Source organism: Chiloscyllium punctatum, chromosome 40 (assembly GCF_047496795.1).
Source record: "Chiloscyllium punctatum isolate Juve2018m chromosome 40, sChiPun1.3, whole genome shotgun sequence".
NCBI classification, from domain to species: Eukaryota; Metazoa; Chordata; class Chondrichthyes; order Orectolobiformes; family Hemiscylliidae; genus Chiloscyllium; species Chiloscyllium punctatum.
The window spans coordinates 68,834,186-68,848,566 of record NC_092778.1 but is presented as its reverse complement, the minus strand read 5'-3'; the positions used below and the strand labels follow the sequence as shown (position 1 = coordinate 68,848,566).

The 14,381-nt window shown below is 43.3% G+C and overlaps 1 protein-coding gene across 1 annotated transcript in view; it reads right to left on the bottom strand.

Annotated features, from left to right (window-relative positions):
- Nucleotides 1–14,381, bottom strand: part of vps35l (VPS35 endosomal protein sorting factor like) — a 149,181-nt gene that overhangs the window by 122,336 nt on the left and 12,464 nt on the right. Inside the window, exon 6 of the mRNA XM_072560213.1 lies at nucleotides 4,726–4,802. Within this exon, the coding sequence (XP_072416314.1) occupies nucleotides 4,726–4,802 (77 nt within the window). The remainder of the gene's footprint in view (nucleotides 1–4,725; nucleotides 4,803–14,381) is intronic.

The window sequence follows — 14,381 nt, the reverse complement described above, 5'->3', positions numbered from 1 at the left end:
CTGAGGGAAATTTTAACCATTTGACCAAGGCTTGGATTTGTTTTGGGATTTTATTATGGGTTGACCTAGAGTCCCTTTGTTCAGGATAGGTCCTAAGTGAGGCTGTACAATTGCCTTCACTCAAGAGGCATTTCCCCTGCTCAGTTGGACTGACAAGGATATCCTGCAACTCATCTGCTCCACTTGTCGCATTTTCCAACAACAATGCCAGCTGTACTGCCTGCTTGAAGTCCAACTGGGCTACAGCTAGGAGGTGGTTACTTCATCAATCCCTTGGTTCTCAGATTGCTCAGTAAAACCATTGGTGTCAGAATTAGAGGCAGTTTGGGGTTGTAATATTCTTTAGCAAAATTCCCCAACTCTTGCAAGGTTTTACCATCTAGTGCCTCAGCACTAGATAATAACTGAAAAGGTTGCAGGTCTGTAAGCTGTCAAGAGAATTACTTGTTGTGTTTTTATGTCCAAGCAAATAAAAAGCATACTTTCTACATAAAGGGCCCAGTCTTTCATGGTAACATTGAAGGAGTCAAACTTCCCAAGTAATGCCATGATACTAGACATGCTTAAACCAATTCAAAGAAATTCACATGCAGCAAACATCCTTGGGAGCATGCTTTTCTCTCATTGCCACGGAAATAAACTCCACAGAGACCGGTATCCTGTCACCAAGTCACCCTTTATTTACACATGGAGAACCAGCTCTCAAGAGTGAGCAGGATATCTGACACTCAGGTCGCACCCGTTAGCCAGTGCTCACTGACTGGACTAGGTTAGCAGCCCCAAACAGGAAACTCATTCCATGAGGTCCACCTCGCTGACCTTGTTACAATCACTTCACTTTTTAAAGGCTTTGGTGCTGGAAATTGCAGTGAATACAGTTTGACAGTTATCTCCATAGGAGAATTCAGACTTGTGTGAACAGGAAGTAACCTTTCATCCCCTTCAACAATCAATTTCAAAAATCCTGGCCAAGACATTAAGTTTAAACATCAGTCAGTTAGAACTGCTAGTTTAGTGTCAAACCATTTACAGAAATCAAAAATGAGAGAGATAAAATAATAATTGTTTTTGTTTCACATTTCCAACATCCCATGGTTTCATTGTTATAGCCTATGTCTTGACCCATTAGTACTTTCATATCACAGAACTTCAATACTCCAAGAAAACCTTCAGTGATCCAGAAAATCCAAGAAAAAGAAAGTCAAATAAATGAAAAGTTCTTCAGAAGAAAAGGTCAGGCATGGACAGAAATACAAAAAAAAAACAAGTTAATAAAAAGGCATTTGCTTTTTAAAAGGGCAGACAAAAATTAACACCTGCAAGAAACAAATGCTTCTAGGAGTTAATTTTAAGTGCCAGAGATATTCTTTCAGTGATTAAAATAATATTACCAGTACAAATTTGCTTTCACAGCAATAGTCAAGGATTTACTTTCTCTGGTGGTCTATTTTGCCAATACTGTACTGTCACTTCATGCCCTTCCAGGTGGTTGAATAACAAAGTTTCTTGGCAGTATATTGGAGAGCTTCCAGAGGAGTGAGCACCTTAACCAGTAACTTCCTGATTTCTATCTTTAACTACATAACTCCAGTCACGGAAAGTGCCAGAATTCATACTTAGCAAGGCAAACTGCCTCACCATTTTTATAAACTGCAAAACTCAAAATAACTTTTAATTTGAAAAGTGGGATTGCAACTAAAACGTTTTTAACAGTTGACGTTCTCAAAAATAAAGAAACGAGAGAGTAATGTCGCAAAAATTCTGATACTCAATGTAATTCATATACTTTGGGGCAAACATTAAAAGCAGCTACTTAATTTTGTGTTGTTATCTTACAATCATATCAGTGCTGCTCCCTACTGAAATGCAAAAGAACAGCAGGCATCACGACAACGAAGAACCCTTTTAGGCAACTGGCAGTCTACAATTCCGAACTGCAGGTAAATCAGGAGAATTACAATAGTATCAAAAATGTAATTAACAAACTTAAATCCTCAATGTTACAAGTCAGACAGTTTCCTAACAAACTAACCTTTACAACTCATTTGATTTCAAACATTGCCAAATAGGTGAGATGTCAAGTTTGGTGCTGTTTATATTTCTTAATGTCTCATAGTTGCACGTTCCTGCAGAAACTACATTATACAGGTAAAAGTAAACTATAACTCTTCAAGTATGTAAATCATACATGCATAAAACATTTACTGAGAGAAAATTCAAGAGAGCTGTGCAGGTAAAGTAAATTCTACAGTTCATCTGAATGAAAATACTTCAATGCTTATGGTGACAAACATGAATAAGAAAAAGCACTCAAATGCTGAATTAAATAAAACATTAACAAATGAGGCCTGTGATCTGTGCATCTAATACACGACAGTGATATGGAGTCATTGAAATATACAGCATGGAAACAGACCCTTCGATCAAACCCTTCCATGCCGACCAGTTATCCCAACCCAATCTAGTCCCACCTGCCACCACCTGGCCCATATCCCTCCAAACCCTTCCTGTTCATATACCCATCCAAAAGCCTCTTAAAATGTTGCAATTGTACCAGCCTCCACCACTTCCTCTGGCAGCTCATTCCATACACACATACTACCCTCTGCGTGAAAAGTTGCCCCTTAGGTCTCTTTTATATCTTTCCCTTCTCACCCTAAACCTATGCCCTCTAGTTCTGGACTCCCCGACCCCAGGGAAAAGATTTTGCCTATTTATCCTATCCATGCCCCGCATAAATTTTGTCAACCTCTATAAGGTCACCCCTCAGCCTCTGACACCAATGGAAAACAGCCCCAGCCTGTTCAGCCTCTCCCAGTAGCTCAGATCCTACAACCCTAGCAACATCTTTGTAAATCTTTTCTGAACCCTTTCAAGTTTCATAACATCTTTCCGATAGGAAGGAGACCAGAATTGCACGCAATATTCCAACAGTGGCCTAACCAATGTCCTATACAGCCGCAACATGATGTCCCAACTCCTGTACTCAATACTCTGACCAATAAAGGAAAGCATACCAAAAGCCGCCTTCACTATCCTATCTACCTGCGACTCCACTTTCAAGGAGCTATGAACCTGCACACCAAGGTCTCTTTGCTCAGCAACACTCCCTAGGACCTTACCATTAAGTGTATAAGTCCTGCTAAGATTTGCTTTCCCAAAATGCAGCACCTCGCATTATCTGAATTAAACTGCATCTGCCACTTCTCACCCCACTGGCCCATCTGATCAAGATCCTGTTGTAGTCTGAGGTAACCCTCTTCACTGTCCACTACACCTCCAATTTTGGTGTCATCTGCAAACTTACTAACTGTACCTCTTATGCTCGCATCCAAATCATTTATGTAAATGACAAAAAGTAGAGGGCCCAGCACCGATCCTTGTGGCACTCCACTGGTCACAGGCCTCCAGTCTGAAAAACAACCCTCCACCACCACCCTCTGTCTTCTAACTTTGAGCCAGTTTTGTATCCAAATGGCTAGTTCTCCCTGTATTCCATGAGATCTAACCTTGTTAATCAGTCTCCCATGGGGACACTCATTTCTCATAAACAAATAAACAGAATGAAGCAGCAGCAACTGGACAAGTGTATCTTAGGGAGAAACAAGTAGCAATAGGCATTATGAAGGGAAGGCTGCAAGGAAAGAAAACATAAGGAAGAAAAAGATCAATGCTGGACAACTCAAAAATTGAAGGAAGACACAGGAAAATTAAGAGACTGGCAGAGCATAAAGTGGCATGGAGAAGTCTATGAGCCAAGAACCTGCCTTTGGGTAGGACACACGATGATGAAAACTTCAAAGTACCTAAAACATGTAAGCATTTTTTCATTCCTAAAACATAGTTGGGTTCCTTTCCTGATGTTAAATAGATGATGTAAATATTTATAGGAACACAGGAATAGGAGTAGGCCATTAAGCCCCCTCAAGCCTGTTGCACCATTGAGAGATGACTGATGTTGTCTAAAATCTATATTCCTGCCTTTGACCCATATCCTTTAATACCTTTAATTAATTTTTGTTCATCAATCTCAGATTTAAAATGAACTGATCCAGTATCCGCTGCCATTTGCCTAAGAGAGTTCCAAACCCCTACTGCTCAGTGTAGGGATGTTTCCTAACATCTTTCCTGAACAGATGCTCAATTTATGACCCTTTTAATGATACGAGATGGCAAATTCCTCAATGTTGAGTTATATTAATTAGTTTACTTGCACAATGGTTTTTATGAAAATACAGTATGCTCAACCACAACTGCTCTCTTCAACAGAAGAAATCGATGGAGAAACTCAGCAGGTAAGGCAGCATCTGGAGAGGAAGTAGAATAGAATCAACGTTCAGGTTCATCAGACTTCAGACCCAAAACATTCACTATTTTTTTCTCCACAACCTGCTGAGTTTTTCCAGTAATTTCTGTTTTCGTTTTACATTTCCAGCATCCCGCAGCATTATTGTGTGTTTCTGGCCCATTTTGTGCTCCATTCGTAGTCTCATATCCCAGAACTTCAGTAATCCAAGAAAAATGGTAAAATAAAGTGTTCTTCAGAAAAAAAGGCAATTAATTTCAAAAGTGGAATTTTGCAACCTACAGCCAGATTATTCGAGTCAACTTCTATTCTTCAACACTATTTCTATTCATTTAATTAAATTACACTAGTTAACAGTCTTTACCTCCCCCCTCCCCCCCCGTCCGACAGGCAAATTCTTTGAGAAAATTCACATTTACCTCCTCCAGGTCATCCAACTCTTCTAAACGAGTCCTTACTTTTTCTGAAACAGCAGATCCAGGACTTGTGGCTTTACCTATAATCAAATATAGCCAAGAATTAAATTTATACAACTCAACTATAGAATCATGGATTTGTCACAATACAGAAGAAGGCCACTGTATCTGCGCTGGCTCTTTAAATGAACAAAGCACCCACTGCCATTCTCCTCTTCTCCATGTAGGTTTGCACATTTCGCATTTTCCAGAAAGTGCCTCCATTCTAACTTGAATACACAATTGAATCTGGTGCTACCGCATTCTCAGACAGGATATTCCAACTAAAGGTTTTTCAACAAAAAAACCATGCTCCCTTTGCCAATTATCTTTAAACCATGCCCTTCTGATCTCAATCCTTCCCATCATAGTTCTCCCTATCTACTGTCTAGACTCATGGTTTGAACACCTCTATCACATCAAATCGCACCTCAATCATCTCTTTTCTTTTAAGGAAAGCAACCTTAGTTTCTGTATTCTCTGCAGAAGTGAAATTCTCACATGACTGGAACCAATGCCGCCTTTAATTCTTTCACATCTTCCTAACATAATACACTCAGAACTGAAAACAACACTCCAGTTGAAGCTGAAGTAGCTTTTTTTTTAAAATAACTGTTTTCTAGTCTAGATCTATTGATAAATCCCAAGATTCTGCACATTTTATTAAATACTCCCTCAACTTGCATATTTTTTGCATGTATACTTCCACGTCCTGCAATATCTGCCTGAGAGAAGCAGAGTTAACAACTCAGGTAGGTCAATAATATTTGAAATAGAATTCTAATTCAGGGACCTAAAAAGGTCATTGATCTGAAAAGTCAATGATTTCAATTCACAGACGCTACCTGAACAGTGCCATTTTTAACTTTTCAAATTTGCAGAATCTACACACCAGGTTCTTCTACTCCTTTGAGAATTGTGCCCAGAATGGTAGAACTGCTATGGGGCAGAAAGAGGCCATTCAGCCCATCCTCATCATTTGGACTTGGTGCTATTTTCCTGTTTCTCTATAAAGCTGCACATTGAAAGATTACTTAAGTACAAATAAACAATGCTCTCGAATGCCTTAATTAAAACGTGTTTCCACCAAGCTTCCAGGTGGTACATTCCGAACACGGACCACTGTGTGAAGAGCTTTTTTCCCCTTCAGCTGATACACTTCTTTTGCAAATTAAACAGTTAACTCATCTCAATCTTCCTGCAGCTATAAATCAATTCACAGTTTTTTGCATAAAAATTCACCTGCTACTTGTCTGTATATTCTATGAATGAATGTCTTTTATTTTGAAGTTCTACTGTACTTGCCTCGAAAGTTCACAAATACTGTAAGTGTTCTATTGTTCATAAGCTTTGAAATGGCACCCTGTAAACCAAGGTCTAGCTCATTAATATAAAAATGAATCAGGAAATACAAGTGCCCCAAACCTAACCCTGGGGGCAACAACTTTCTGCAGTTCAAGAACATTAACAAACCATGACTTCACAGCTGGTCAGTCAACCTTGTATCGATGTTGCTAATGCCCTTTTACACCATGAGTTCTAATTTGATTCATGCGTCAGTTGTGCTATATCAAGTGTCTTTTGGAATTCATGTACACCATACCAGCAGCATAACCCTCAGATGAGCTCTGAAATCTGCAGTCGTCTGATGTATTTAAATAAATAATGGTCACTTGATCTTGTTATAAAGCCAAATGGCTGGTCTATATACTACCTACACTATAATACATTTGGCATGGGCAGCCTGTTTTGTTTTAAAGCTTCACAGGAGTGGGCAGGAGGCTTACTCTCAAGGGTGTCACGCCAGTATAATAGTATCACACACCCTTCAGTGATAATACCACCATTTCCTTCCTACCTGCCTGCTGTAAAAAACCTAACCATATCACCCTCCACCCTAATCTGGCCAAATCCTTCCCAAACAGTACCACGGACCCACCTCACTCATCCACTGTCCCACCTCAAAGTCACAGTGCACATTCAAGCTCTTGCCACTGCCAGACAGAATATCCAGCAGTTCCAAAGGATGGGGCTTCTTTCTATTGAAGGGCAGAGGTCCCACATTCCAACCAGCAGTGCTCATTTCTTAAACTTTTTTTTGGAACAAGCATGTTGTTTACAAACCCCCATTGTTCTGGCACCAATCCTGAATCTACTAATAAAACTAAAAGCAGAAGTCGTTCATTCAGCCACTCAAACTTATTCTGCCAATGAAATCATGGCTGATCTGTGTGTTCCGATTTCAACATTCTTATCTAACCCTGATAAGCCTAGATTCTTGTTGGACAAAGGAATCAATAGATATACAATACTGGAGAACTTCAACAGGTCTGGCAGCATTGGTGCAGAGAAGAATAAAGTGAACGTTTTGAGTCCAGTGACCCTTCTTTACAGTTTTGGACTATTCTGACAGATCAATGGACTCAATGTTCCATTTCTCTCTCTACGAATGCTGCCAGACCTGCAAAACTTCTCCAGCACTCATTATTTCAACTGCCTAGCTTTAAAGAATCAATCCACTTCTACATTAAAAATTCTCAATATGCCCACTCTCGAGCATCTAAGACGGAGGTTCAAAGTCGTACAAGAGAAAAAGATTCCTCCTCCTCTCTGCCCTAAAATGACGACCTCCGATTTTAAAACTGTGCACTTTAGCTCTAGTCTGATCCAGAAGAAAACATTCTTAACAGTTCCACCTTGTCAACATCATTCAGGATCTTATACACTCCAAATCAAGATACTCCTTGCTCTTTTTATACTATTGTTTACAAGCTCTGTCTATCCAACCTTCCTTTGCAAGACAATGCACCAATTCCAGGTAATCAAGGAAATTTCCTCTGAACTGTCAACACTTTACACCCTCCCTCAATTAAGGATTCTAAAACAGTCAACAATATTCAGCATTAGTGAGACTTATCTCAATGTATAACAGCCTTGCTTTCACGTTCCTCTCCTAACAAAGGCTAGCATTTCATGAGCCTTTTTACTCACTGTACCTCTGTACTAACTTTACGACTTGAACGAAACACCTTGATCTGAAAGCACCTGGGAATTCTGCAGTTATTCTCTCCTTAAGTAAAGAAGTTGGGGAAAAAAATACCAAACTTGATGAAAATTAAGAAACTGGAGATTGAAAATCATGATAATTAGAAATGTGAAAACAGCAAGAGCTTCTACACATAGTTAAAAAGGAAAAGACTTAATAAAAGGGAGTGGTAGGGAGAGAGGACAGGGTATTAATATTAGATAACAAGACGGAAAGATTACAGCTATTGCCTTGGCACTTTCCACTTCTAGGCTTGCTACTTCGTTCACGTTAAGAACAGAAAGCAGATCCAATACCACCTCCTCACTATCCATCCCATCTAATCCTCTGAGCCATCTCTTAACCTTCTTCACTAATGAAAACAGCTTCAAGTCCCTCAGTCTTTGCTTGTAAGACCTTCCCTCCATACCAGGCAACATCCTTTCCAAAGCTTTCACATCCTTCCTATTACGTGGTGACCAGAACTGTACGCAATATTCCAAGTGCGGTTCCACCAGAGTTTTGTACAGTTGCAACATGACCTCCTGGCTCCGAAACCCAATCCCTCTCCCAATAAAAGCTAACACATCGTAGACCTTCTTAACAACCCTATCAACCTGGGTGACAACTTTCAGAGACCTATGCACATGGACACCGAGATCTCTCTGCTCATCTACACCACCAAGAATCTTACTATTAGCCCAGTACTCTGCATTCCTGTTGCTCCTTCCAAAGTGAATCACCTCACACGTTTCCACATTAAACTCCACTTGCCACCTCTCAGTCCAGCTCTGCAGCTTATTTATGTCCTCTGTAACCAGAGACATCCTTCTGCACTGTCCACAACTCCACCGACCTTAGTGTGATCCATAAATTTACTAACCCATACTTCTATGCCGTCATCCAGGTCATTTATGAAAATGCCAAAGAGCAGTGGCCCCAAAACAGATCCTTGTGGTACACCACGAATTCATCCTGGAGTTCAGTTACATTTCACATCAACTACAAGCCCCTGTCTTCTTACAGCTGGCTCCAGGACATCTCTGCAGGAGTTCCTCAGGGTATGGTCCTCGGCCCAACCATCTTCAGCTGCTACATCAACAACCGTTCCTCGGTCATAAGGTCTGAAGTGGGGAGGTTTGCCGATGATATCAGTGTTCAGCACCATTCGTGACTCCTTAGCTACTGAAACAGTCAGTGGTCAAATGCAACAAGATCTGTAATATCCAGGCTTGGGTTGGCAAATGGCAAGTAACATTGACACCATAAATGCCAGACAATGACCATCAACAATGCGACACTAACCACCACCCCATGACATTCTAACGATATTACAATCATTGAATCCCCCACTGTCAACATCCTTAGGGTTACCAGTAACTCTACTGGACTAACGACACAAACACAGTGGCTACAAGAGCAGGTCAGAGACTAGGGATACTGTGGCAAGTAATTCACCGTCTAACATCCCAAAGTCTATCCACCATCTACAAGGTACAAGTCAGGAGTGTGATGGAATACTCCCCACTTGCCTGGACGAGTGCAGCTCCAACAACACTCAAGAAGCTGGACACCATCCAGGATAATGCAACCCACTTGATTGGCACCACATCCACTCCCTTCACCACTGACACTCAGTAGCAACAGCATCTACAAGATGCAGAAATTCACCAAAGATCCTGAAACAGCACCTTCCAAACCCATGACCACGTCCATCTAGAAGGAAGGAGGTCAGCAGATACATGGGAATACCACCACCTGCAAGTTCCCCTCCAAGCCACTCACGACCCTGACTTAGAAATATACCACCGTTCCTTCAGTGTCACTGGTCAAAATCCTGGAATTCCCTCCCTAAGGGCATTGTGGGTCAACCACAGCAGGTGGACTGCAGCAATTCAAGAAGGCAGCTCATCACCACCTTCTCAAGGGCAAATAGGGATGGGCTGTCAATGCTAGCCAGCCAGTGACACTATAGTCCCACAAGTGAATAAAAAACAAATTCTGATCCAAACTGCTAAATCACCTTCAATCCCATACCTCAGTTTTTGCTGGAATAGCCTATTGCAGGGAACATTTGAAACACCTTACGGAAAACCATGTACACTACATCAACTGATTTACCCTCATCCACCTGTTTGGTCACCATCTCAAAGAACTCTAAGGTTTGTGAAACAAGTGTGTGTTCAGCAGCATCAGTGAAGTGGGCCCAGCAGCGAAGAGTTGGCACCGAAAAAATGTGACAAATCCTACTTTGGTGGGTCCGGCACAGACAGCAGTACAGGTGGAGGTCGCCCCCGAGGCCAGGTGTGGCATGGACTGGATCGGAAAGAACAATATTCTGAACTTTTCACTTCTTCATTTTTCTAACATATTGCTATGACCTACAATGCTGGACTATTTATTTCTTTACTTTTCTAACTGTTGTTTCCTAAAAATGTGACCTCTCATATCCATAAGCGAGGTACCTTTGTATGCAAGATGGCACTATAATGTAATAACTGTAAACTTTTCACTGTACTCATCTGAGTACACGTGACAATAAAAGCTAATTCAATTCAATTCCTTTCTTGTGAGATGATGGAAGATCCTGTTAAAGGATTGCCTTAACAAAATGTTGCCAACAGTCTTCAATGATAACATGACAGAATCCTCGGAGGTCAAATCAGGAGTGAAGCAGGGATGTGTCATCACCCTCAGCTCTTTCGCTCTCTTTATCATCACCATTCTTTATCTTGTCAAGAAGAAGCTTCTCAGTGATGCAGACATTGTCTACAGGACGGACAGAAAACTTTTCAAGTAGGGAACACCAACAACCGCAACAGAAGCTTCTTCATACAAATGACAATATTTCTGAGAGAGCGGCGACAACAATCTTCAAGCCTCATTAATGCTTTCTCAGAAGCATTTTGAGAATTAGTCTCAAACTCAACTAGACTCAAATCCTGAAGTGGGGGGGAAAAGAGAGCACTCTTACCTGACAAACCTGTTGGACTTATGAGGGTGGTAATGAGCAAGTTAGACAAATGAGAGGCTGTAGAGGTAATCTGTTTGGATTTCAAGAAGGCTTCAGACAAGGTGTCGTGCAGAAGACTGCCTACTAACATATAGCCCATAGTGAGAGGGGCAAGGTACAGGCAATGGATAGAGGACTGGCTGACTGGCAGAAAGTGGGGGTAAAAGGGTCTTTTTCAGGATGTCAACCAGTGACTGGCGCAGTTTCTCAGGAATCAGTGCTGGGACCACAATTATTTGCATTATACATTAATGAAAAGGACAAAAGAACTGAGGACATTTCTGTTAAGATTGCAAATAACAAAGATTGGTGGAGGAACAGGTAATGTTGAGGAAACAGGGAGGCTGCAGGAGGACTTAGACAAATGAGAAGAGTGGGCTAAGAAATGGCAAGTGGATTACAATGTGGGAAAGTGTGAGGGTGCGTGCTTGAGGAGGAAGAAGAGAGGCACAGACTATTTTCTAAATGGGGAAAGACTTCAGAATCTAAAACACAAAGGGACTTGGGAATCCTAGTTCAGGATTCTCTCAAGGTTAACATGCAGGTTCAGTTGGCAGTTAGGTAGGCAAATGCAAAGTTAAACAGGGCTAGAGTACAAGTATAATGATGGACAGTACCCTCCTGATATACACCTTCCACCCACCAACCTCCACATACATTGCATCATCCTCTGCCACCTACAAACGGACCCCCCACCAGAGATATATTTCCCTCCCCACCCCTACCTGCTTTCTGTAGAGACCGTGCCCTCCACAACAACCTAGTCAGGTCAACGCCCCCCACTAACCCACCCAGACCTCCCAGCACCTTCCCCTGCCACCGCAGGAATTGCAAAACCTGCGCCCGCATCTCCCCCCACCCCTCACCTCAGTCCAAGGTCCTAAAGGAGCCTTCCACATCCAAAGTTTCACCTAGCCTTCCACACGTCATTCACTGTATCAGTTGCTCCCGGTGCGGTCTCCTCTATGTTAGGGAGATAGGACAGCTACTCACAAGAGCATTTGAGAACACATCTCCGGGACACCCACACCAACCAACCTCACCACCACGTGGCTGAACGCTTCAACTCCCCCTCTGCAAAGGACATGCATGCCCTGGGCCTCCTCCATCGCCGCTCCCTCACCACCAGACACCTGGAGGAAGAATACATCTTCCACCTCAGGACCCTTCAACTTCAGGGCATCAATGTGGATTTCAGCAGTTTCCTCATTTCTCCCCCACCCCCCCCACCTTATCCCAGTTCTAACCTTCCAGCTCAGCACCACCCTCATGACCTGTCCATCTTCCTTCCCACCTACCCACTCCACCCTCCCCCTCCAACCTATCACTTTACCCCCGTCTCCATCCACCTGTTGCACACTCAGCTACCTTCCCCCCCAGCCCCACTCCCCTACCATTTACCTCTCCTCCCAAGGCTCCCAGCCTCATTCCTGATTAAGGGCTTTTGCTCGAAATGTCAATGCTCCTGATCCTCTAATGTTGCCTGACCTGCTGTGCTTTTCCAGCACTACACTCTTGACTCTGATCTCCAGTCCTCACTTTCTCCTACAAGTGTAATGATGTACGGCTGAGCCTGTATAAGGTTCTTGTCAGACCACATTTGGAATATTGTGAGCAGTTTCAGGCCCCTTATCTAGGAAGGATGTATTGGTGTCAGAGGATGTTTATAAGAGTGATCCAGAGGATGAAAGGCTTGTCATATATGGAGCATTTGAGGACTTTGGGTCTGTACTATAGAGTTTTAGAGGGTTGGGGGGCGGGGGGGGGGGGGGGGGGGTTCTGATTGAAACTTACAGAATGCAGAGAGAAAGTGAAGACTGCAGATGCTGGAGTCAAAAAGTATGGTGCTGGAAAAGTACAACCGATCAGGCAGCACCCGAGGAGCAGGGGAGTTGACATTTCAAGCATAAGTTCTTCATCAGAAATGTGGGGGAGAGCTGAGAGATAAATGGGAAGAGGCGTGGTGGGGGAAGGGAGGTAGCTGGAAATGAAATAGGCAGACGGAGGTTGGGGTGGGGGGGGGGGGTGATGGTAATCAGTCGGAGAGGAAGGTGGAATGGATAGGTGGGAAAGATGACGGACAGGTAGGACAGTTCAAGAGGGCGGTGCTGAGTTGGAGGGTTGGATCTGGGTTAAGATGGGGGGGAGAGGAGAGGAGGAATCTGGTGAAATCCACACTGATCCATTGTGGTTGGAGGGCCCCGAGGCGGAAAATGAGGTGCTATTCCTCCAGTTGTTGGTTGGCTGGAATCTGGCAGTGGAGGCAGCCCAGAACTTGCACATACTTGGTGGAGTGGGAGGGGCAGTTGAAGTGAAGTGGTCAGCCACAGGACAGCGGGGTTGTTTAGTGCATGTGTCTCAGATGTTCTCAGAAATATTCCACAAGTCACAAGTTCCCAAGATAGAGGAGACCACATTGGGAGCAATAGACAGTAGATGACATATGTGGAGGTGCAAGTAAATCTCTGTCGGATGTGGAAGGACCCTTTTGGTCCTTGGATGGAGTTTGGGGGGGGGGGGGGGGGGTAGGCGCAGGCGCAGGTTTTACACTTCACTTCCTGCAGTGGCAGGGAAAGGTGTCGGGAATGGGGTTTGAGCTGGTGGGGGGGCATGGACCTAACGAGGAGTCACAGACAGAATAATCTCTGTTGAACACAGATAGGGGTGGGAGGGAAATATATCCCTGGTGATTGGATCTGTTTGTAGGTAGCAGAAATGGCAAATGATGATGCGCTGTATCCAGAGGATGGTTGGTTGGTTTGTCCTGGTTGCGATTGGAGGGATGGGGTTCAAGGGCGGAGAAGTGAGAAGTGGAGATGTGCTGGAAGGCAACATTGTCCACATGGGAGGGGAAATTGCAGTCGTTTGAGGCGGCGGCCATCTGGGATTTTCTATGGTGGAACTGGTCCTCCTGGGAGCAGATGGAAGTGGAGGAATTGGAGTAAGGAATAGCGTTTTCACAGGAGAGGGTGTGGGAGATAGTGTAGTCCAGGTAGCTGTGGGAGTCAATGCGTTTGAAGGAGGATGCCAGTGTTGAGTTGGTCACTGGAAATGGAGATGGAGAGGTCCAGAAAGGGGAGGGTGGTGTCTGAGATGGTCCAAGTGAACTCGAGGTCAGGGTGGTAGATGTTCACGAAGTTGATGAACTGTTCAACCTCTTTGTTGGAGCACAAGGTAGTACTGATACATTGATCGATGTAGTGGAGGAAAAGGTATAGAATGGTGCAGGTGTAGCTGCAGAAGATGGACTGTTCCATATTCCCAAACAGGCAGGCATAACTGGAACCCATGGCTACCCCTTTGCTATGTACCCAACAAAGAATACTGGGAGGCCTGGATAGAGTGGATATGGAGAAGGTGCTTCCAAAAGTGGGACAGACTGGAATCCAAGGACACAGCCTTAGAGCTTAAGGGATAACCTTTCAGAACTGAGCTACAGATGAATTTCTTCACCCAGAGGATGGTTAATCTATGGAACTCATTGTTGCACAGGGCTATGGAGGTCAAATCATTGGTGGTATTTAAGACAGTCATAAATGGGTTCTTGATTGGTTAGGGGGTTGAGTGTTAAAGGAAGAAAGC